At 56.5% G+C, this 24,761-nt stretch overlaps 1 protein-coding gene across 1 annotated transcript; it reads right to left on the reverse strand.

Moving 5' to 3' along the window:
* Positions 1-627: 627 nt before the first annotated feature.
* LOC138062782 (olfactory receptor 14A16-like) lies at positions 628-5,914 on the reverse strand. The gene is made up of 3 exons (XM_068921787.1): positions 5,417-5,914; positions 3,732-3,805; positions 628-655 (listed from the first exon to the last, which is right to left on the reverse strand). The coding sequence occupies exons 1-3, from the start codon at positions 5,912-5,914 to the stop codon at positions 628-630; spliced, it is 600 nt and encodes a 199-aa protein (XP_068777888.1).
* Between the last annotated feature and the right edge of the window lie 18,847 nt (positions 5,915-24,761).

Below are 24,761 nucleotides of genomic sequence, written 5' to 3' on the forward strand. Positions count from 1 at the left end.
ATCCACATGCACAAAGGGCATGGGGTCAGTTAGCCCTTGTGGGGCAAATTGCAAATTTCTCTCCCAGCACACACCTGTTGGGATCCCTTTCTCACCCAGACACTCCTTTTCATGATGCCTAGAGTTCCAAAGCACTGAAATCCCTACATTTATCATGTTCAGCTGAAACTGGTCAACAGTTATGGAAGAAGGTGGGAAGGGAGGAAGGAGCAGAACAGCGTTTTTAGAAAAGAAAATTAACATGGGCATTGAAACAAAGGAGCTCTATTTAACAAACTGCAAACTCGATAGGTACAGTAACACCATGATCACCAGTGCGTCTATGATATTTATTTTTGTTGTTCCTGCCATTACAAGAGTTTCATTTTTCCTTGTGTGCTGTCTTCTAATCCAGATTGCAAATACACTTTCTAGGGATTTCGCTGTAGTTGAGCAAGATCCCATAGTGTCCACCTGACATATGTTTGTGGAGAGCAGTTCTTTTGGCCACCACAGCACTGCAGAAACTTTCCTGGCTCGAGCCAAAGGTCCTAGAGACATAACTGAGTTTGGTAGGTCAGCAGATTTCCTGGCCAGCACAGTAAGAGAAATGGAGAAAAATAATTGGGACAACCTAACCTCATATTTTCACTTGTGCGTTTTAATGACTTCCACACTGCAATAGCAAAAGAGTAACATAAGCTTAGAGGCCTATAGATGCAGATATTGGTTCAAGTTTTCTCTTACGTTGTTTTAACAAAGCCTTTCTCAGTTTTGTTCCCACTACACAAGTCCCTGCTTGGAAGCCGGGACGGCAAAGAGGGCTACACAAATCCGTGCAGATCTTCTGTCTAAAGGGATAGGCAACACATTTCCTTGGTCTTGAGTCACTTAAGGAAGAGCATGGATTCAATCAACACACCTGAAGCTTTTGCAGACCATTTTGGTGCAGGAAGAGGAGGCAGAGTCCTTCAACTTGATCAGTAATAACAGCGTACCTTATAGGAACTCTAGGACCGAGATTCACCTTGAGGCTTACTGCTTCCCTGTGTTGATATAACCCTCTGTCCCTGACAAATTGTCTTGACTTCCTCCTCTCCCAACCCTCACTCTTACAACAGCCAAGGCTGTTTGCAAAGACCCGGCACTGTGAAGACTTTGAATCCACAGCACCCAGACACATACTTGTTGCAGTTAAGGAATGTTTCCTGCTGTTTAGTATGTATGTGATGAGATAATTCATCTTCAGAATCCTGAGGGTGATTCCTCATCACTATACATGATATCCTTTTTTAATGTGTACGATTTATTAGAGCTGAAAGACAAGAGATGTTTGTTGACTTCCCTGAGTAGTCCGCATGCCTCCCCTGCGCTCCCGCCATGTCCTGCTGCTGGCCTGCCATGTTCTCACACAGAAGTGACCCTGCCATTGACTCTCAGGAACATGGGAAAGGTTTTCTTCCCAGGAATTGCTTGCTCCTGCAGTGGCTTCCCAGGAGGCGGGAGAAGGCCTGGGAGGTAGCAGTGCCCTGGACCCAGGCACGCGTCAGCACCTTCAGCTCGTGAGCCATGGGAACTATCCCTCCTTCCGTCAGTACCTATCTGAGGCCACCTCCTCTCCAACAGCATGACAAGAGCCTGAGGTCTCCTTGCTCACCCAGAGGGCACGCTCCTGATGGGCTCTCATAAGCACTGCTGGCTGCTGGTCCCCAAGCACCTGGCCCAGGAACTGTTTGCAGGGGCCTTATCACAGCCACCAGCAGTGCAGTGCCGTGAGGATCCCTCCAGGCCTCTTCTTCCAGCACTTCCTCGAATGAAAGGGTTGCGAGGAACAGGAAGGGCCAGGACCCATCTGTGCCTATCCAGCCAGCTGCAGGCAGCACCCTGGGGACTTGTTTTAGCTCAACACCATGAAATGGTGAGTGTAGCAACAGGGCTGACAGTCACTGGTGCCTTCCTCGCCACCCCAGGAGCCAAGACTGTTCCCCAGGGCTAAGGTGCTCCAAAGAAAGGTTTAGGTGCACACAGAAAGGCAGGGAAATACTGCAGGGGTGCGTTTTGCTGCTCCGTCCTGCTGGGCTCAGTGCCTGCATGGAGGGGAATGGCCGGCCCTGCCCGGCCTCTCTCCCAGCCCCGACCCCGGCAGACCCCGGGCCATGGCTGTGCGCTGACCCCCGCGTGGGACACGGCCGGGGCTGGGCAGGGTCCGGGTGCTGGGGAAGGGTGCCAGAGCAGGAGGGCTGTGGGGGGACGGGGTACCGAGGGCTGTGGTGGGGACCGTGCCGGGGGGACGTGTCCCCAGCCCTGAACACAACCTGCCCTGGGCGATGCCTGCACAGCGGGGCCATGGGGCCGTGCGCAGGTGCAGGGATGGGGTGCGACTGGGAGCCCCAATGCTCCTCACGGCTCCACTGCAAAAGAGAAACCCCCAGGAGAGCTCTCCCAGCCCTGCCCCACGAGCTCTTGTCCCTGCCCCAGCCACAGCAGAGCAGAGGCTGAGCACCAAGAGGCCCCTCAGGCAAAGCTGTGCCGGCCTCGGGGAGCAGGTCCTGAGCACTGGGACAGGCAGAGCGCCCTCCTCCTATGTCCCCGTCCTGCTGGGAGGGTGGCACCGGGCACCAGGGAAGTGGCCTGTTTCTGCCTGGGGTCAGTGCGGAACTTTCACATGTGAGATGAACGCGCCAGACTCTGTGCTGCACAAACACCATCCACGACCCCTCACTGCAGCCCCCACTGCTCCCTGCCCTTCCTCTGCTGACCATGCCACCACCCCCGTGCTGCCCCATCTCCCCTCTCCCCAAGCCACAGGGAGCAGCGGTGTGGTAGGAGCTGGCACCGCCCCACAGCTGCTCTCCAGTCCCAGCCCTCCCCACCTTCCCCCCAAACATTGCATCCACCTTCCAGAAGGACAAGAAAGAGCCTCTGGGAAAGGACAGACTGCTCCGTGTCACCTCAGCCCCCGGGAAGCAAATCTTCCTGGGAGTGATTTCCAGCCCCAGGAAGGGATTGGGATCAGCCAGCATGAAGTCATGGAGGGCAACTTGTACCTGGTCCACCCAGATTGCCTCCTGGGATGGGATGACTGGCTGTGTGGACAAGGGGAGTGCTGTGCATAGCTTGTGTATAGCTTGAATGGAGGAAGGCCTTTGACATGGTCTTCCCTAGCACCTTTGTCGCCAAAGTGGGCAGATGTGCAATGCAGCAGTAAGCACTGGAGTATGCAGGAAATTAGCTGGAGGCCACCTGGCTCCAAAGGTGGAGAACAGTGGTGCAAAGTCCAACGGACTAATGGCTACCAGTAATGTTCTTCAGAGGTCACTACTGGAGCCAATGCTGTTTCCTTTATGAGTGATGCAGAGGATGGGATGGAGTGATGGGATGCTGTGGTGAATTAACTCCCCTCCCCACCATAGGAACATACTAGAAGATGAACGGCCAATCACCGTGCCCTGTCTATAACCTGGAGCGGGATCGATACCGCACCAAAAGGTCCCCACTACTTTCCTTTTAAGTTGATTGGGCATCCCAGATGAGGTGGTCTGGGCTGTCGACCAAAGGAACCTTCTGGGAGGCTGGCAAGGCAGCGGGTATGCAAATGGCCGGATTGAAAGTGCATGTTTTGATTGGTCAGGTTAGTCCTCCTGGGTGACTACATACTGGATTAGTCTAGTTATAAAAACGCCCAGACAGAAGCACACGTGTGCATGTTGGAGATCTAGAGCTTGAACTCGCGAAGGCAGGTGGACACTCACCGAAGGTCGATGTGGCCGGGGAAGAAGAGGCTGTGGCAGCTCTTGTCAGAGCTCTCGAGTCGCCCAGCTGCCTCCTACAGGCACATTTCCCCAGCTGAAGATGCCGAGCAGCTGCAGTGGCTGGCCACCGTCGGAGCGGCGGAAGAGATGCTCCACGGGACTTCGTCACCAACACCCCCTCGACCGGGACGCCGTGCGAGGGCACCGCACTACGTGGAGAGGAAGCCTGACCTTTCCCACTCCGACTCCTACAATGAGGTGTCACCCCGTCCGGAGGGTCTTGCGGGAGGTCTCTGAGGGCCACCTCTTCCAGCAAGAGCCGTGTGTCCCAGTCCCGCTAGGGAGCTGCTGCTCTGTCCCCGGGAACGGAGAATACCCCGTCCGGAGGGATAATTGCAGCAGGCCCTGCACGCAGGTGTCCCTTCTTCCCTCTGGGGCTATTGCCCCCCAGCCGTGTTCATTGCCGGTTCAGCTCTAGCCGCAGCCGTCTAGTAGCTTGGGCATCAATCTGCTTCCATGACCTTGTTCCCCTTTCTAAAGGTTTTGTGTCTTTCTTGTTGCTGTACACTTTGCTTTGAAATAATGTTATTACTGTTAATTTTCCTTTCTGTACCAGTATATAAATATTGTGTGTGGGTGTATATATACATATATATATACACACACATATATATAGTTACTGCTATGAGAGGAGGAATAAAGTTTGTTTACTGTTAAGTGTTGTGTGCGCTGGCTCTTGTAAACCCCCTCACACCTCAAGAAGGCAACCCCCAGGTCAGCTGAAGAATCTCTGAGTGGCACATACGGCTATCCAACATGCCCTTTTCGTGGTGCACGTGCACTACTGGCATGGGCTGCCACAACAGCATAACTCCGACACGGCCCAAGGACAAGGGGAGCAGCTCCCCGGCAAAGGGGACGAGGCCCCACAGTGAGGCTGGTCACTCTGTCTCCCCTGCTCTTGTGCCCATGAGATCCCCCTCCCTGGCTGCCTCCAGACCCTCCATGCCCACCCCGCTGCCCAGCACACCACGACAGCCCTGGCCCTGCAGCCCCTCCGGCACCTCCTGCTGCCCCGGGGACAGAGCCACCTGCCCCGAGCTGGTGCCCAGAGAAACCTGTTTCTCGTTCTCATTTTCTCTCTCTGCCTGCTACCCTGCTTTTCTCCTGGGACATCTCTGCTCCCCAGAGAGCCTTTCCCCAGGTCAGTGCGTCCATGCTGGCCTAGCTGATCCTACATCCCTCCCTGTGCTCCCTGCAGGGCCCCAGGCTGGCGGTGCTGCTCTGCAGAACGAGTGGCTGTGGGGCCACGGGGCCATGGGGTGACTCCTGACTCAGCCCTGGCCATGCTGGCTGGGGTGGGAAGCAACCCCCATCTCTGGGGGATAAAAGGGGAAGCCTGGCTTAGTGCTTCTTCATGGTGTCTGTGTTATATTCAAATGAGAGACTTCTGAGGAGAATTGGCATGAATCAAAACTTTTTATTCTTTTTGCAAGAATGGATCAGAGAAAGTAAGGGGAAAAAAAAAAAACCCACCATGTAGCCTTGATGCCAGATGCCCTTAGAATGAGGAGTAGGTGCACATGGGACACTTATTGGTGCTGACCGTGTACCCATTGAAAGAGTTTCCTCAGGGCCTCCTTGAGCTCCTTGTTCCTCATGCTGTAGAGGAGGGGGTTCACTGCTGGAGGCACCACCGAGTACACAACAGCCACCACCAGATCCAGAGCTGGGGAGGACATGGAAGAGGGCTTCAGGTAGGCAAACAGGACAGTACTGACAAAGAGGGAGACCACGGCCAGGTGCGGGAGGCACATGGAGAAGGCTTTGTGCCTTCCCTGCTCAGAGGGCATCCTCAGCACAGCTGTGAAGATCTGCACGTAGGACAGCACAATGAAAACAAAACACCCAAAGAATAACAAAAGACTAACCACAATAAGCCCAACTTCCCGGAGGTAGGAGTGTGAGCAGGAGAGCTTGAGGAGTTGGGGAATCTCACAGAAGAACTGGTCCATGACATTGCCTTGGCAGAGAGGTATGGAAAATGTATTTACAGTGTGCAGGAGAGCATAGAGAAAACCACTGGCCCAGGCAGCAGCTGCCATCCTGACACAAGCTCTGGTGTCCATGAGGGTCCCGTAGTGCAGGGGTCTGCAGATGGCAACGTAGCGGTCGTAGGCCATGACTGTGAGAAGAGAATATTCAGTTGACATGAGAAAGATAAAATGAAAGACCTGGGCAGCACATCCTGAGTAGGAAATGGCCCTGGTGTCCCTCAGGGAGTTGGCCATGGATTTGGGGACAGTGGTGGAGATGGAGGCCAGGTCGAGGAGGGCGAGGTGGAGGAGGAAGAAGTACATGGGGGTGTGGAGACGATGGTCACAAGCTACGGCTGTGATGATGAGTCCGTTGGCCAGGAAGGCAGCCAGGTAGATGCCCAGGAAGAGGGAGAAGTGCAAGAGCTGCAGCTGCCGTGTGTCTGCAAAGGCCAGGAGAAGGAACTCATTGAGGGAGCTGCTGTTGGACATTTTGCTCTCTCCATGCATGTAGGACTGTCCAAGGAGGAAAAGACAGTGACAAGTCAGGAGAGACCCTCTCTGAACAAAATTCTTTCCTTGCACACAGACATTCCCCACCAACACACAAACACACACACACACACACACACACACAGACATTACTTTTCTCCTTCTTAGCAGCACCTTTGTTCCACTCCCTGTCCAGAGCTCCACTTTGTGCTGGCTGAGTGTGCCACGAGGAGCAGGGACCTCTGCCCGACGGCTCCAGAGGCATCAGTCCTGCTCCAATGTAGAAGGGTTTTTCAGCATGTTCCCATCGAGTTTTGACCACAAAAGTAACAGCTTCACTTTTGGGCAGCTTGTTTGTTTGCTTGTCTGCTCTGCAGGGTAGGAATATGCACCCTCTGCACTGCTCTCAGTGTGAAGATGAGAGAGTCACAAGAGGCCAAAACTCTCCCAGTGCCCTACAACAGAGCCAGCACACTGGTCTCCCCAGCAGTCCCAGTCCCAGATGCCTTGGGCATGCACCTCTCTCAGCTAGGGGACAGTCTCAGTCACAACTTAACCTGAAAGGAAAGTGGCCTGTGCTGACAGCGGTGTCCACTTGCACAGTGCACATCTCCAAACTCTCCTCCCTTTCTCAGCTCACATGTTGTGAGAGTGATGGAGAGGGTGTGACAAAGCGCATGGCTCTGATGATCAGAAGAAGGACTCGGTGATGTGGCTCTGACACAGAGGGAGCTCTCAACAGTCAGCTTGTAGCCAAAGACACACAGGGCTTATTTCAGCTGCCCACACAAAGCCACCCCCAGCAGCAGTTCCAGTTCCTTAGCACCTCTGGGGCTTCTGCATGGGACATTCAGCTATCACACACGTCCTCCAGAAGAGCTGTGCCCTTCTCGAGGGCAGCACATAGCCAAGCAGCACAGTCCTGGGAGGGTCAAGGGTCTTAAAGGAGGGATGTCCTGAAGGGACAGTCAGCTCATTCCCCAGCCCCACACACTCTGCTCCTTTGAGCCCCACAGCAAGAAGGAGACCTCCTCCTCTCGCTCCATCCACAGAAACAGCTCTATGGCTAAAACCACAGGGTCTGTGTCAGAGTCTGCAGCTGCAAATGCCATCCCCAGAAAGCCCCCGAGCAAGAACAAGAGCAGCCCGGACAGGGGGAGAAGCAAGGAGCCTTGATGCTTCTGCCTAGGGTGGCAAAGAGAGAGAGACAGAGAAATACTGAGCAAGGTCTTGCCCTAACCCAGCTGTGCACATCACCTCCCAGATGGAGGCATCACGGGGCAGTTGTCCTCAGTCCCTCGATCACGGTTTAGGAAATGGGCATGTGGCAGGAGAGCTGCTTCTCTGCTCTTCTAGGGCTCTAACTGCCAAAAAGACTATTAGGGTCCTAAATCCCTCGACCTTGAGGGCAGAGGGCTCTGCTGGGTGGCAGGGGACAGATGCAGGGGGCTTGGGGAGGGGAAAGCATCTGCACTGCCAGGGCTGGCAGAGCATTTCCTGCACCCCAACATCGCATGGGGTTTCAGGTAGCAGTTTCCTCTCCCTCTCGGACCATCTCTCTGCTGCTTGGAGGTGTGCTTGCTGGGAGCTCTTCCTCTGTCCCCACACAGACCCCATCCCACCCACTGTGATCCCAGCTCTGCCCTACAGAAACCTCCAAGCAGCAGGAAGCTGCTCAAAAGCATGTCCCTGTGTGCAGGAGCTAAACAGCAGACCAGAAGATCTCCCATGAGACTGGCAAGGTGATGTTGGTGGTGCCTGTAGGCTGAGGGGTGGTGAAGGCACCTGCTGAGCTTCCTTGCAGGTGTTGTCACCCTTCAGTGTGCTGGTGAAGAGGCTCAGCCCCGGGATTACACCTGACTGCTGCTTTTCCATTCCCACCAGGCAGAGACAAGTCCTCTGGAAAACTCCACTCCCCAAATACCCTCATGGTGAGCGAGAGCTGTGGGCAGCCCTGACCCACGCAGCACCCTCTCAGCGGGACAATGAACCTGGCCTGCTGGGGGGTCCCTCCTCCCACCCAGACCTTCTCCCTGCAGCACCGCAGGTTGCTGCCCAGGCAGGATGAGCACTGACCCACGCAGGCAGCAGAGTCACTGCCCCGGGCACACAACACCCCGCGGTGGCAGGGACACTGCACCTGGGACTATACCCCAGCTTCACACCCCTGCACCAGCCCCGGCAGAAGGAAGCAGCACGCCCTGTCCCGGGGACAGTGGGGCAGGACGTCCCTGCTCTGAAGCCTCTCTCCCTCTTCTGCCCTGCAGAAGCCGGGAGAGCGATCCTCACAACCCCATTGCCCTGCAGCTAGACACTCACCATGCAAAAGGCTGGGAAGATGTCTCCCACAAGGAGCTCTCCTCTCTCCTCCCACTCCACACTGCCTTCCACTTCTCTCTGCCTTCTCGCAGCTCCTCTCAGCAGCAGCAGGCAGTGCCCGGAGCCCTGCTGCTCTTGGCAGAGGAGCTGCTGCTGCACACAGCTGGGCACATGGGCACTGCTGCCACGGTGCCACCAGCTCCCTCTGTCCCAGGAGCTTGGCCCCACTCAGGAGCAGGGACACAGCTGTAGGCATGACTTGAGTCACCAACAAGATGGAGTCAGGCTCTTCACCATTGTGCACAATGGGAGGATGAGGCCCCAATGGGCATTAGCTGAAACTAGAGAGAGCTTGAAGCTGGGGATAAGGAGAAACTTTTGACCCATCCAGACAGTCAAGCACTGGGGCAGGTTTTCCAGAGAGGTGGTGCCATCTCCATCCTCAAAGGTTTGCAAGTCCTAAAGGAGTAAAGCCTTGAGCAACCTGGTTGGAGCTGATCACTGACCCTGCCGTGGGAAGGAGGTTGGAGTAGAGACCGCCGCAGGCCCCACCCAGCCAGAATGATTCAGCATTTCCTTCCACCTCAGGTCTTCCCTTGTTGACCTTAGGGAAAACCTTCAGCTTCCTTGTGACCATGGAAGTAGATCTCCCAAAAGGATCACCAGATCAGCTGCATGTTCCTTGTCCCGCTCTGGTCAGAGGCATTCAGATTGAGGGCTGCTTGGCAGCCACCCCCAAATCACCTTCAGTTTTCTTTTCCTTCACCTTTTATTGCATTTTGTCCCTCTTTTCTCCCTTACAAACTCTTCTTTTACCATCCTGTTCGCCTCCCATGCAGTCAGCCAACCTCTGTTTCCCCATTGGCCCTGGGTTCCCTTTCTTTGTGCATTCATTTGGCTTGTCTGAGATGGTTGCCATGGTGATTTCTACTTTTACCACTAGGGCCTTGAAACTGGTACTGCCTTTTATTATGTGTAGTGTCCTGCAGGTCCTCATGCTGTTACCCTGCCAGAGGCACTGCAAGATAGGATGAGCCATCAGCACGCATACATTAACAGCTGACCCAGAGGAGCCTGAGTCCAGAGGGGCCTTGAGAAACTTGGGGTTTTGTCCAACAAAAACTTCATGATGTTGTGCAAGGAGAAGTGGCAGGTCTTGCCTCAGGGGGCAGAACAGGCTGTGCATCAGGACAGGCTGAGACCTGACCAGCAGAGGAGGGACCCTGAGGAGAAGGGCCTAGATGTTACACAAGGGATGCCCTATGAGCCAGTGCTGCGTGCTCACCACAAAGGAGGCCAGCTGCATGGAGGGCTGCATTAGGAAGTGCATAGCCATCGAGACAAGGGCAGTTCTTATCCCCCTCGACTCAGCACTGCTGTGGCCACATGTGGGATGGTGTGGTGCTTGAAGGGTGGTTCCAGAGGGGATGGAGCAATGGGAAAGAGCACAAAAAGGGGAAAGGGTCACAAACTGCATCTTGAGAGGTACAGCCTGGGCTTCAGGAAAAAGACATGTCACTTGAAGGGTAGTGCTGTGGTGCAACAGGTCACCCAGAGGCCTCTGAGGTCACCCCATGCCTTTGTGTTTAAAAGAACACCAGCGAGGATAGAGAGACCTCAGTAAATATGGAGAGATCCCGGGGACAGAGCAAGGGGAGGAAGCATGTTGGGTGTCTACAGGGTGCAGGGAAAGAGGCACAGGCATGGGACAGTGTCAAACAGACTGTGGTAGAGATGGCTGAGGGCACTGCCATGGCTGAAAGCCTCCAACAGAACCGAGGTCTCTGGCCTCTTGGCTATGGTTGCTGTCTCTGACACCACCGACTACGAGAAGCAGTTTCCTTATCTCCCTGGGGCCTTGCTGCCACCTTGTCCACAGGACCAAGAGGTGCCATATTGTTGTCCTGCAGTTGGAGCTGCACATGCCCACCTTCACACTGCCCCCAGGAAGATCCCTGAGAGACATGTGAGGGAAGTCACCACCCTTCCCAGGGGCTGGCTGTGGGGCTTGGCTGATCTGCTTGAGAACACACATCAAGGTTGACTTGGCATCACAGAGGCACCTGCACATTGCCTTGGCCTACCTGCAATCAGGGCCTCCAGCTTTGTGCTCTCATCAGCCCCCTTCGGAGGCTTTGTCAGTAATGGCCCTCAGGGGGACTCCTTAACACTCCAAGAAACTTGGGATTTACTTCTCACTTCAACTTCTTCAGAGGTTTCTTCAGCCTCTCCTCAGCATCTGAGGTTCATGGGCTCAGCACCAAATACACCTGAGGGGTCATTAAAATGCAGAAAGCCCTAACAACCCCGGTCTCTTTCCATCATGTTCTTCAATTCTTCTGCTGCTAATTGGCAAGTGTTCAGGAGGGCATTGAAAAGAGGAAGTTTTCAAGGAGCACCAGAAAGTAAAGATGTCTACTTTTCAAGCTTTCTTTATTCTTCAGGTTTCAGAAGAAGTGATACCCACCTTCTCCAATTCACACTGACCCACAGGGTCCCTTGATGAAGCCTGGACATGCAGGAAAATCGGTATTTTGGATAGGAGACATGTATGGACAACCTTCCTCCCCAGCCCTGACATTTCTCTCCTCAGCCCCTGGGGACTTCCCTCACTCGGCTTAACATCTAGCCTTTTCCCACTCAAGCCTGTAGCTGAATGTTACAGCTCCTGGGCACCAATTCCCACCTGCTTTCCTTAGAAAATCAACTGCAAACAGACACAGAAGCATGTGTCTCAATTCTGATCAGACCAATATAAACATGATGCAGTGTCCTAAGAAATAACATACAATCCTCAAGTGTATGTCAAGGACAAGTTGCGTCCAGTGAGGTCCACAGTCTGCAAGGAATAGCCTTCCTTGACATGTTCTTGACAAATAGATAAGCAAGGTGAGATAGAAACACAGTGAGGGAGTTTTTTGAAGGGACAATGAGATGGCTGAAAGACGAGTCAAGCTTCAGACTCCCTGAAGCTCAGAGCAGCAACTAGGGAGTTGAGAGGTACCTGAATGATACAGAGGAAGGGGAGGAGGAAAAGTAGGAAACTACGGGAAAGTACATAAGCCCAGGTCATCGGATGCAAAGAAGCCTTTAGAAATGATCAATGTAATCAGGACATGTGGAAACATGTGGGAGATGATTGAGATGACATCCACAGTCTCATAGACAGAGCAGTGGAAACACAAGGTCAAGGGCAGATCAGTATTTCTTCTCCTGAGATGAATACCCTTCCTGAAGAATTCCACTCTTTCATCATGCAAAAACACTGACATTAAAGTTACTCAATCATTGGAGGTGATGAATGCGTGTTCGTATTTTTGAAATGTTGAAACTAACTCTTCCCCTTTCCAGGCAGAGCTCAGGGGTCGAACCACAAGCACCGAGTGGTACTTGGAGAGGTCCCAGTGTCTCGGAGGTCCCTGCCTGGGCCTGGCAGCTCTCCCATGGGACCTGCAGGAGATCGGAGCCCCTCGGAGCTGCAGATGGAGGCTGGGCAGAGGGCACCAGGGCAGTAGAAACAGCACCAGACTTCTGTGACCCTCTAACTGTATCCTACCACAGTTCTGAAAATCTCTTTCCTTTAAAAAAAAAAAAAAAAAAAACACACACACACACAACATCCCCCTGAAAGACCACTAAACTTAAAAAAAGATCAAGAAGGATAAAAAGAACACAAACAATTTTGAAGTTGGAAAGTATAACAAGATATTTATTTACTTTAAACCTTTTTCTCAGTTTCTTTCTTGGTGCATTTTTAACGGTAGTTTCTAAAGATTTCTATTCTATATAGGGCCTACACTATTCAAAAGATATTTTTGTGTCTTTCACAAGTATAGTGTCCCACCAACCCCTCCCTGCTCACTTCCTGGACCAGTCTAGAAGTAACTGAGCCTCACTTGCTTTTATGCCCACCTCACTGGCTAGAGGGGACCTTTGTCCAAATTAGACGCAGATTCACACTTGGCATTTCATCTCAGAGGAGGGTCATTTGGAAAGAAGGGTCCACGAGTGAGCTAATACCCAGGCTGTGCCCCAGCTGATGAGGCAAGAGCTTCAGAAACTGCAGGCCTCAGTGACCAGCTCAGTGACACATCCAGCCCTCCTGTTTCCTTCTAGTCCTCCAAGAGGGAGCAACAAGCACTTCCTCTGAACATCCACTCCCACCTCTGCTCCTGCTCCCTTCCCACCTCCACCAATCCAAGGGCAGAAAGAGCATTCCCATCTTGCAGACAAACCTCACCAGGCCCCTCTCTTTTCATGGGGCACAATTTCCACACCACGCTAACACTGTCAAGCCTGGATCTCACCGCCAATGTCTAAGCCACGCTGCAGGCCTACATACTGCGGGGAAAGGCGGGACCTCCGAGTCACTTCCCGGCCATGGGCAACCGGGGCTGCGCTGTCTGCACTGACCTCACAAGCACCTTCCCAGCCACCTGCCTGCGGCTGCCCTATCAGTCACTCCAAAAGACAGGACCTCACGGCCACCTTCCCAGCCGCCTGCCCGCCACTGCCCTACAAGCCCCTGACACACAAGTGACCTCACAATAACCTCCTCAGCCATCAGCCAAATGCTCACCTCCCAGCTGCTCCAGCCAACGTCACCTCCAAAGCACGCGTCCCAGCCGTGGACAGCAACTGCTCAGCCAGAAGACACCTCACCAGCACCTCCCCAGCCACACGCCTCCTGCTAGCCAATCATGTAACCCTTGCAGAAGGGACCTTACAGACAACACGCCAGCCTTGTTCCTGCAGCTGGCCTCTCAGCTCCTCAGCCCCAAGGGACCTCAGAATCAGCAGCCGAGCCACACGGCCCCTGCTGGCCTCTCAGCTACCGACAAAGAACTGGTTGGGCAGTGGTGATTTTCTGGCACAGCTCTCGCAGACACTAGGGACCTCGTGGCTGTTGCCCCCTGCAGCTGCCCCTGCTCTCCCCAAGGCTGAGACACCTCCTGAACGGTCTCCCTCACTCACCCTGGCACCTCACACTGCTCCTAGTGCAGCAAAACACCCAGGACGGGCCAGTTCCTGCCCCAAGAGAAGATCACCTTCTGCCCAGGCAGTACCCGCACCGAGCCCGTGAAGCTCAGGAATTGGAGAAAGGCCTGCAAGGGATTCCTGGCAACATTTCCTAAGGGGCCGATTGTGTGGGAGCAGCGACCATGAAGCGGAAGACAGCAGGGCCCCATGGCCCAGTCAGAGCAAGAAGCCTTCCCGCAACTCCAAAGGCCACTTCCTGCCCCAAGGAGGGACTGAACCAAGCCAGCACATCCCCTACACATCAAGGACAACAAGCACTCTCTGATTTGGGGCCCTGACAGTTTGGGACGTGGGGAAGGACTGAGGCGAGGGCATCTCAGCTGGGGACACCAGCAGAGGCAGCACTCAGCAGCTCTTCCCCCTGGCCCGCCAGCAGGGCTAATGACAACGGCAAGGGGAGGACGGGCCCTTCCCCAGCCTCCAAGCCCTGCGAAAGCCAAACAGCTGCCACGCTCAGAGCTGCTCTGCCAACACCCTTCAGGCTGCTTCCAGGGCCACAGGTCTCAGGGCCCAGCAAGAGGCACGCAGCACCACCAACGGCCAGGCCACGGCGTGCCGCGTGGGCACAGCCTCTCTCGGAGCCCTCCGACAGGCAGTTTTTCCGAGCAGAAGCGACCATGGGCAAGGGCCCCAAAACACACCAAGACCCACTCTCCAACCCTTCCGCTTGCTTCTAGTCCTCCAGAGCCTTTCAGCAGGCACTTCCTCTGAACATCCCGGCTCGCCCCGGAGCCTGCTCCCTTCCCACCTCCACCAATCCAAGGGCAGAAAGAGCATTCCCATCTTGCAGACAAATCTCGGCCAAACCACACTGTACCGCCCAGCGCAGCTGCTTGGGGCCGGCCAGCACATCTGGATTGCAGGACAGCTCCCCTGGGGCCCAGGCACCTCTGTCCTATGGTGCTAACCCCGTGGCAGCTCCTGGAGGAGAGCAGCCCCACACGGCCAGGGCCAGCATGGGAACACACCTACACACCCACTCACTCCCACTCCTGCTCTCCTGCTTTGCTCCCGCTGCACTTATAAGTGTCTTTAACCCACGTGCTGGACTGTGATGGGCTGACAGAGACATCCGGCAACCCAACACAACCCTCCTCCTCTTGTCAGCCAGTAGCAGGGCAGCACTGGGGGCGATGCCATGGCAACATTGCAGACACATGACCCAGCAGGCAGCTCCTTCCTCCCACCATCGTTGGTGGTGGGTCTGGTGCCATGCTGAGGGCTGTTACAAGGGGAAGGTTTCATGTGCTCTGTGGGCATTTCCAGCAGGCTCTTGAGATCCCCCTGGGATCTGGTGGACATTGCAGCCTCTGGGAGCCAGGACCCCTTTCCTGCCAGAGCCAGACCCCAAGGGGGGACCCACTTCCAAGGAAACTTGGGCGTGAATTTCCTCCCACCCTACCACCCTACCAGGAGGGGATGGAGCCAGCCCCACAGGAGCCTCGGGGCTCAGGACAGCCCCAGCCCCAGGACCCAGCACTCCTGCCTGCCCCATTGTGCCCTGAGCCAGAGGGGACCCTCCAGCAGGGCTCTGGTGCCTGCCCCCAGCCCTGTCCAGACACCCCCACTGCCCAGGTCCCACAACTGTTTTTGCATTTCACAGTCTCTGTGCGACACCTCAGGAAGGAGTTCCTCAATCCCTTACCCTTGGTGGAGAGCTGCAGGAGCACTGGAAAGCTAGTATCCGTGGTCTGGGCTAATGTTCTTGGTCCAGCAGTCTCCATCTCGTTTGGCCCCTTTCCTTCGGCTCACCTCTCCCTCCAGGGAAAAAGGACTCTCTTGTCTCCTGTCTCATCACTCACAATTCCTCTCCAATGTGTCCCTGCTCTTGTGCCTGTTGGTGAGGAGCCCCAGTGCAGCCCCACTGCCTCCTGTCCTCCCTCCTTGCTGGGGAGTAGCTCTGAAGGGCAGCAGTGGGGAGTGTGTGAGCCGTGCCCTGGCCTTGCAGGGAAGTGAGGGCTCTCCCATGGCACCGGGGAGAGACCTCTCTGTGATGCGGCACGTCCCACTGTGACCTCAGCCCGTGTCATCTCAGGGCTCAGTAGGTCACCGCCATGGAGATGGCACAGCCAGGGAGAGAGCAGAGAGATTTCCCTCCATGTTCTGCAAAGCAATCACCTGCCCTCCCCACAGTTAGTTTCCAAAACTTGCTGATAACTCCTTCAGGAACGTGACCAGATGGTGACAAAGGCTGTGAAAAATCTAAGATGGGTCACGGCAGAGGTCACTTCTGTGCCCCTGCACCAACAGGTCTCTGCACAGGGCAGACCTGGCCAGGAAGCTGGGGTTTGGGGCTATGTTAGGGGTTTGCCACTTGTTAAAGACGGGATCAAAATCATGTGAGGTCAAACAGCACAAAAGGGTGGCCATGGGCTGCGATGCTTTGGTGAGCCTGGTGAGACAGGTTTCTCCCGTGGGTCACTCTTCTTGTCAAAGGAGGATGTAGGACAGGATGGGACAGGACGCAGCCTTCCTCTTTCAGGCACCAAAGCAGGCTCTCTGCTTTGAAAAGGCCTCAGCAAGGTTTCTCAGTCTGCAGTGCTTAGGAGAGAGATGAGATGCCAGAAAAGAGCAACTAGGCCCTTAACACGCATCATCCAGAGGGCTTTACGTGGGACCCTGGTGCTTCCCATGTTCCATAACCGTGGGCAAGGCTGGGGAGCAAATTTGGGGCAGTGTTCTCATTTCCCATGAATGTTGCCCAGGCTGAGACAAATCTCACCAGGCCCCTCTCTTTTCATGGGGCACAATTTCCACACCACGCACACACTGTCAAGCCTAGATTTCACAACCAATGTCTAAGCCACGCTGCAGGCCTACATACTGCGGGGACAGGCGCGACCTCCGAGTCACTTCCCAGCCATGGGCAACCTGGGCTGCTCTCTCTGCACTCACCTCACAAGCACCTTCCCAGCCACCTGCCTCCTGCTGCCCTATCAGCCACTCCAAAAGACAGGACCTCACGGCCACCTTCCCAGCCGTCTGCCCGCCACTGCCCTACAAGCCCCTGACACACAAGTGACCTCACAACAACTTCCTCAGCCATCAGCCAAATGCTCACCTCCCAGCTGCTCCGGCCAACGTCACCTCCAAAGCACGCGTCCCAGCCGTGCACCTGCTGCTGCCCCAGCAACTGCTCAGCCAGAAGACACCTCACCAGCACCTCCCCAGCCACACGCCTCCTGCTAGCCAATCACGTAACCCTTGCAGAAGGGACCTTACAGACAACACGCCAGCCTTGTTCCTGCAGCTGGCCTCTCAGCTCCTCAGCCCCAAGGGACCTCAGAATCAGCAGCCGAGCCACACGGCCCCTGCTGGCCTCTCAGCTACCGACAAAGAACTGATTGGGCAGTGGTGATTTTCTGGCCCAGCTCTCGCAGACACTAGGGACCTCGTGGCTGTTGCCCCCTGCAGCTGCCCCTGCTCTCCCCAAGGCTGAGACACCTCCTGAACGGTCTCCCTCACTCACCCTGGCGCCTCACACTGCTCCTAGTGCAGCAAAACACCCAGGACGGGCCAGTTCCTGCCCCAAGAGAAGATCACCTTCTGCCCAGCCAGTACCCGCACCGAGCCCGTGAAGCTCAGGAACTGGAGAAAGGCCTGCAAGGGATTCCTGGCAACATTTCCTAAGGGGCCGATTGTGTGGGAGCAGCGACCATGAAGCGGAAGACAGCAGGGCCCCATGGCCCAGGCAGAGCAAGAAGCCTTCCCGCAACTCCAAAGGCCACTTCCTGCCCCAAGGAGGGACTGAACCAAGCCAGCACATCCCCTACACATCAAGGACAACAAGCACTCTCTGGTTTGGGGCCCTGACAGTTTGGGACGTGGGGAAGGACTGAGGCGAGGGCATCTCAGCTGGGGACACCAGCAGAGGCAGCACTCAGCAGCTCTTCGCCCATTAGATCCCGCCAGCAGGGCTAATGACAACGGCAAGGGGAGGACGGGCCCTTCCCCAGCCTCCAAGGCCCTGCGAAAGCCAAACAGCTGCCACGCTCAGAGCTGCTCTGCCAACACCCTTCAGGCTGCTTCCAGGGCCACAGGTCTCAGGGCCCAGCAAGAGGCACGCAGCACCACCAACGGCCAGGCCACGGCGTGCCGCGTGGGCACAGCCTCTCTCGGAGCCCTCCGACAGGCAGTTTTTCCGAGCAGAAGCGACCATGGGCAAGGGCCCCAAAACACACCAAGACCCACTCTCCAACCCTTCCGCTTGCTTCTAGTCCTCCAGAGCCTTTCAGCAGGCACTTCCTCTGAACATCCCGGCTCGCCCCGGAGCCTGCTCCCTTCCCACCTCCACCAATCCAAGGGCAGAAAGAGCATTCCCATCTTGCAGACAAATCTCGGCCAAACCACACTGTACCGCCCAGCGCAGCTGCTTGGGGCCGGCCAGCACATCTGGATTGCAGGACAGCTCCCCTGGGGCCCAGGCACCTCTGTCCTATGGTGCTAACCCCGTGGCAGCTCCTGGAGGAGAGCAGCCCCACACGGCCAGGGCCAGCATGGGAACACACCTACACACCCACTCACTCCCACTCCTGCTCTCCTGCTTTGCTCCCGCTGCACTTATAAGTGTCTTTAACCCACGTGCTGGACTGTGATGGGCTGACAGAGACATCCGGCAACCCAACACAACCCTCCTCCTCTTGTCAGCCAGTAGCAGGGCAGCACTGGGGGCGATGCCATGGCAACATTGCAGACACATGACCCAGCAGGCAGCTCCTTCCTCCCACCATCGTTGGTGGTGGGTCTGGTGCCATGCTGAGGGCTGTTACAAGGGGAAGGTTTCATGTGCTCTGTGGGCATTTCCAGCAGGCTCTTGAGATCCCCCTGGGATCTGGTGGACATTGCAGCCTCTGGGAGCCAGGACCCCTTTCCTGCCAGAGCCAGACCCCAAGGGGGGACCCACTTCCAAGGAAACTTGGGCGTGAATTTCCTCCCACCCTACCACCCTACCAGGAGGGGATGGAGCCAGCCCCACAGGAGCCTCGGGGCTCAGGACAGCCCCAGCCCCAGGACCCAGCACTCCTGCCTGCCCCATTGTGCCCTGAGCCAGAGGGGACCCTCCAGCAGGGCTCTGGTGCCTGCCCCCAGCCCTGTCCAGACACCCCCACTGCCCAGGTCCCACAACTGTTTTTGCATTTCACAGTCTCTGTGCGACACCTCAGGAAGGAGTTCCTCAATCCCTTACCCTTGGTGGAGAGCTGCAGGAGCACTGGAAAGCTAGTATCCGTGGTCTGGGCTAATGTTCTTGGTCCAGCAGTCTCCATCTCGTTTGGCCCCTTTCCTTCGGCTCACCTCTCCCTCCAGGGAAAAAGGACTCTCTTGTCTCCTGTCTCATCACTCACAATTCCTCTCCAATGTGTCCCTGCTCTTGTGCCTGTTGGTGAGGAGCCCCAGTGCAGCCCCACTGCCTCCTGTCCTCCCTCCTTGCTGGGGAGTAGCTCTGAAGGGCAGCAGTGGGGAGTGTGTGAGCCGTGCCCTGGCCTTGCAGGGAAGTGAGGGCTCTCCCATGGCACCGGGGAGAGACCTCTCTGTGATGCGGCACGTCCCACTGTGACCTCAGCCCGTGTCATCTCAGGGCTCAGTAGGTCACCGCCATGGAGATGGCACAGCCAGGGAGAGAGCAGAGAGATTTCCCTCCATGTTCTGCAAAGCAATCACCTGCCCTCCCCACAGTTAGTTTCCAAAACTTGCTGATAACTCCTTCAGGAACGTGACCAGATGGTGACAAAGGCTGTGAAAAATCTAAGATGGGTCACGGCAGAGGTCACTTCTGTGCCCCTGCACCAACAGGTCTCTGCACAGGGCAGACCTGGCCAGGAAGCTGGGGTTTGGGGCTATGTTAGGGGTTTGGCACTTGTTAAAGACGGGATCAAAATCATGTGAGGTCAAACAGCACAAAAGGGTGGCCATGGGCTGCGATGCTTTGGTGAGCCTGGTGAGACAGGTTTCTCCCGTGGGTCACTCTTCTTGTCAAAGGAGGATGTAGGACAGGATGGGACAGGACGCAGCCTTCCTCCTTCAGGCACCAAAGCAGGCTCTCTGCTTTGAAAAGGCCTCAGCAAGGTTTCTCAGTCTGCAGTGCTTAGGAGAGAGATGAGATGCCAGAAAAGAGCAACTAGGCCCTTAACACGCATCATCCAGAGGGCTTTACGTGGGACCCTGGTGCTTCCCATGTTCCATAACCGTGGGCAAGGCTGGGGAGCAAATTTGGGGCAGTGTTCTCATTTCCCATGAATGTTGCCCAGGCTGAGACAAATCTCACCAGGCCCCTCTCTTTTCATGGGGCACAATTTCCACACCACGCACACACTGTCAAGCCTAGATTTCACAACCAATGTCTAAGCCACGCTGCAGGCCTACATACTGTGGGGACAGGCGCGACCTCCGAGTCACTTCCCAGCCATGGGCAACCTGGGCTGCTCTCTCTGCACTCACCTCACAAGCACCTTCCCAGCCACCTGCCTCCTGCTGCCCTATCAGCCACTCCAAAAGACAGGACCTCACGGCCACCTTCCCAGCCGTCTGCCCGCCACTGCCCTACAAGCCCCTGACACACAAGTGACCTCACAACAACTTCCTCAGCCATCAGCCAAATGCTCACCTCCCAGCTGCTCCGGCCAACGTCACCTCCAAAGCACGCGTCCCAGCCGTGCACCTGCTGCTGCCCCAGCAACTGCTCAGCCAGAAGACACCTCACCAGCACCTCCCCAGCCACACGCCTCCTGCTAGCCAATCACGTAACCCTTGCAGAAGGGACCTTACAGACAACACGCCAGCCTTGTTCCTGCAGCTGGCCTCTCAGCTCCTCAGCCCCAAGGGACCTCAGAATCAGCAGCCGAGCCACACGGCCCCTGCTGGCCTCTCAGCTACCGACAAAGAACTGATTGGGCAGTGGTGATTTTCTGGCCCAGCTCTCGCAGACACTAGGGACCTCGTGGCTGTTGCCCCCTGCAGCTGCCCCTGCTCTCCCCAAGGCTGAGACACCTCCTGAACGGCCTCCCTCACTCACCCTGGCGCCTCACACTGCTCCTAGTGCAGCAAAACACCCAGGACGGGCCAGTTCCTGCCCCAAGAGAAGATCACCTTCTGCCCAGCCAGTACCCGCACCGAGCCCGTGAAGCTCAGGAACTGGAGAAAGGCCTGCAAGGGATTCCTGGCAACATTTCCTAAGGGGCCGATTGTGTGGGAGCAGCGACCATGAAGCGGAAGACAGCAGGGCCCCATGGCCCAGGCAGAGCAAGAAGCCTTCCCGCAACTCCAAAGGCCACTTCCTGCCCCAAGGAGGGACTGAACCAAGCCAGCACATCCCCTACACATCAAGGACAACAAGCACTCTCTGGTTTGGGGCCCTGACAGTTTGGGACGTGGGGAAGGACTGAGGCGAGGGCATCTCAGCTGGGGACACCAGCAGAGGCAGCACTCAGCAGCTCTTCGCCCATTAGATCCCGCCAGCAGGGCTAATGACAACGGCAAGGGGAGGACGGGCCCTTCCCCAGCCTCCAAGGCCCTGCGAAAGCCAAACAGCTGCCACGCTCAGAGCTGCTCTGCCAACACCCTTCAGGCTGCTTCCAGGGCCACAGGTCTCAGGGCCCAGCAAGAGGCACGGAGCACCACCAACGGCCAGGCCACGGCGTGCCGCGTGGGCACAGCCTCTCTCGGAGCCCTCCGACAGGCAGTTTTTCCGAGCAGAAGCGACCATGGGCAAGGGCCCCAAAACACACCAAGACCCACTCTCCAACCCTTCCGCTTGCTTCTAGTCCTCCAGAGCCTTTCAGCAGGCACTTCCTCTGAACATCCCGGCTCGCCCCGGAGCCTGCTCCCTTCCCACCTCCACCAATCCAAGGGCAGAAAGAGCATTCCCATCTTGCAGACAAATCTCGGCCAAACCACACTGTACCGCCCAGCGCAGCTGCTTGGGGCCGGCCAGCACATCTGGATTGCAGGACAGCTCCCCTGGGGCCCAGGCACCTCTGTCCTATGGTGCTAACCCCGTGGCAGCTCCTGGAGGAGAGCAGCCCCACACGGCCAGGGCCAGCATGGGAACACACCTACACACCCACTCACTCCCACTCCTGCTCTCCTGCTTTGCTCCCGCTGCACTTATAAGTGTCTTTAACCCACGTGCTGGACTGTGATGGGCTGACAGAGACATCCGGCAACCCAACACAACCCTCCTCCTCTTGTCAGCCAGTAGCAGGGCAGCACTGGGGGCGATGCCATGGCAACATTGCAGACACATGACCCAGCAGGCAGCTCCTTCCTCCCACCATCGTTGGTGGTGGGTCTGGTGCCATGCTGAGGGCTGTTACAAGGGGAAGGTTTCATGTGCTCTGTGGGCATTTCCAGCAGGCTCTTGAGATCCCCCTGGGATCTGGTGGACATTGCAGCCTCTGGGAGCCAGGACCCCTTTCCTGCCAGAGCCAGACCCCAAGGGGGGACCCACTTCCAAGGAAACTTGGGCGTGAATTTCCTCCCACCCTACCACCCTACCAGGAGGGGATGGAGCCAGCCCCACAGGAGCCTCGGGGCTCAGGACAGCCCCAGCCCCAGGACCCAGCACTCCTGCCTGCCCCATTGTGCCCTGAGCCAGAGGGGACCCTCCAGCAGGGCTCTGGTGCCTGCCCCCAGCCCTGTCCAGACACCCCCACTGCCCAGGTCCCACAACTGTTTTTGCATTTCACAGTCTCTGTGCGACACCTCAGGAAGGAGTTCCTCAATCCCTTACCCTTGGTGGAGAGCTGCAGGAGCACTGGAAAGCTAGTATCCGTGGTCTGGGCTAATGTTCTTGGTCCAGCAGTCTCCATCTCGTTTGGCCCCTTTCCTTCGGCTCACCTCTCCCTCCAGGGAAAAAGGACTCTCTTGTCTCCTGTCTCATCACTCACAATTCCTCTCCAATGTGTCCCTGCTCTTGTGCCTGTTGGTGAGGAGCCCCAGTGCAGCCCCACTGCCTCCTGTCCTCCCTCCTTGCTGGGGAGTAGCTCTGAAGGGCAGCAGTGGGGAGTGTGTGAGCCGTGCCCTGGCCTTGCAGGGAAGTGAGGGCTCTCCCATGGCACCGGGGAGAGACCTCTCTGTGATGCGGCACGTCCCACTGTGACCTCAGCCCGTGTCATCTCAGGGCTCAGTAGGTCACCGCCATGGAGATGGCACAGCCAGGGAGAGAGCAGAGAGATTTCCCTCCATGTTCTGCAAAGCAATCACCTGCCCTCCCCACAGTTAGTTTCCAAAACTTGCTGATAACTCCTTCAGGAACGTGACCAGATGGTGACAAAGGCTGTGAAAAATCTAAGATGGGTCACGGCAGAGGTCACTTCTGTGCCCCTGCACCAACAGGTCTCTGCACAGGGCAGACCTGGCCAGGAAGCTGGGGTTTGGGGCTATGTTAGGGGTTTGGCACTTGTTAAAGACGGGATCAAAATCATGTGAGGTCAAACAGCACAAAAGGGTGGCCATGGGCTGCGATGCTTTGGTGAGCCTGGTGAGACAGGTTTCTCCCGTGGGTCACTCTTCTTGTCAAAGGAGGATGTAGGACAGGATGGGACAGGACGCAGCCTTCCTCTTTCAGGCACCAAAGCAGGCTCTCTGCTTTGAAAAGGCCTCAGCAAGGTTTCTCAGTCTGCAGTGCTTAGGAGAGAGATGAGATGCCAGAAAAGAGCAACTAGGCCCTTAACACGCATCATCCAGAGGGCTTTACGTGGGACCCTGGTGCTTCCCATGTTCCATAACCGTGGGCAAGGCTGGGGAGCAAATTTGGGGCAGTGTTCTCATTTCCCATGAATGTTGCCCAGGCTGAGACAAATCTCACCAGGCCCCTCTCTTTTCATGGGGCACAATTTCCACACCACGCACACACTGTCAAGCCTAGATTTCACAACCAATGTCTAAGCCACGCTGCAGGCCTACATACTGCGGGGACAGGCGCGACCTCCGAGTCACTTCCCAGCCATGGGCAACCTGGGCTGCTCTCTCTGCACTCACCTCACAAGCACCTTCCCAGCCACCTGCCTCCTGCTGCCCTATCAGCCACTCCAAAAGACAGGACCTCACGGCCACCTTCCCAGCCGTCTGCCCGCCACTGCCCTACAAGCCCCTGACACACAAGTGACCTCACAACAACTTCCTCAGCCATCAGCCAAATGCTCACCTCCCAGCTGCTCCGGCCAACGTCACCTCCAAAGCACGCGTCCCAGCCGTGCACCTGCTGCTGCCCCAGCAACTGCTCAGCCAGAAGACACCTCACCAGCACCTCCCCAGCCACACGCCTCCTGCTAGCCAATCACGTAACCCTTGCAGAAGGGACCTTACAGACAACACGCCAGCCTTGTTCCTGCAGCTGGCCTCTCAGCTCCTCAGCCCCAAGGGACCTCAGAATCAGCAGCCGAGCCACACGGCCCCTGCTGGCCTCTCAGCTACCGACAAAGAACTGATTGGGCAGTGGTGATTTTCTGGCCCAGCTCTCGCAGACACTAGGGACCTCGTGGCTGTTGCCCCCTGCAGCTGCCCCTGCTCTCCCCAAGGCTGAGACACCTCCTGAACGGTCTCCCTCACTCACCCTGGCGCCTCACACTGCTCCTAGTGCAGCAAAACACCCAGGACGGGCCAGTTCCTGCCCCAAGAGAAGATCACCTTCTGCCCAGCCAGTACCCGCACCGAGCCCGTGAAGCTCAGGAACTGGAGAAAGGCCTGCAAGGGATTCCTGGCAACATTTCCTAAGGGGCCGATTGTGTGGGAGCAGCGACCATGAAGCGGAAGACAGCAGGGCCCCATGGCCCAGGCAGAGCAAGAAGCCTTCCCGCAACTCCAAAGGCCACTTCCTGCCCCAAGGAGGGACTGAACCAAGCCAGCACATCCCCTACACATCAAGGACAACAAGCACTCTCTGGTTTGGGGCCCTGACAGTTTGGGACGTGGGGAAGGACTGAGGCGAGGGCATCTCAGCTGGGGACACCAGCAGAGGCAGCACTCAGCAGCTCTTCGCCCATTAGATCCCGCCAGCAGGGCTAATGACAACGGCAAGGGGAGGACGGGCCCTTCCCCAGCCTCCAAGGCCCTGCGAAAGCCAAACAGCTGCCATGCTCAGAGCTGCTCTGCCAACACCCTTCAGGCTGCTTCCAGGGCCACAGGTCTCAGGGCCCAGCAAGAGGCA

This window comes from Struthio camelus, chromosome 29 (genome assembly GCF_040807025.1).
Source record: "Struthio camelus isolate bStrCam1 chromosome 29, bStrCam1.hap1, whole genome shotgun sequence".
Classification (NCBI taxonomy): domain Eukaryota; kingdom Metazoa; phylum Chordata; class Aves; order Struthioniformes; family Struthionidae; genus Struthio; species Struthio camelus.

Excerpts from the sequence above, each read along its gene's own strand:
- LOC138062782 (XM_068921787.1), bottom strand. The coding sequence starts at position 5,914 with ATGGCCTACGACCGCTACGTTGCCATCTGCAGACCCCTGCACTACGGG. Across the intron at positions 3,806-5,416 it reads TGTACTCGGTGGTGCCTCCA|GAGGCAGCTGGGCGACTCGA; the intron begins GCAGTGAACCCC and ends ATGTGCCTGTAG. Across the intron at positions 656-3,731 it reads CCCGGCCACATCGACCTTCG|TGTGGAAGTCATTAAAACGC; the intron begins GTGAGTGTCCAC and ends TTGCTATTGCAG.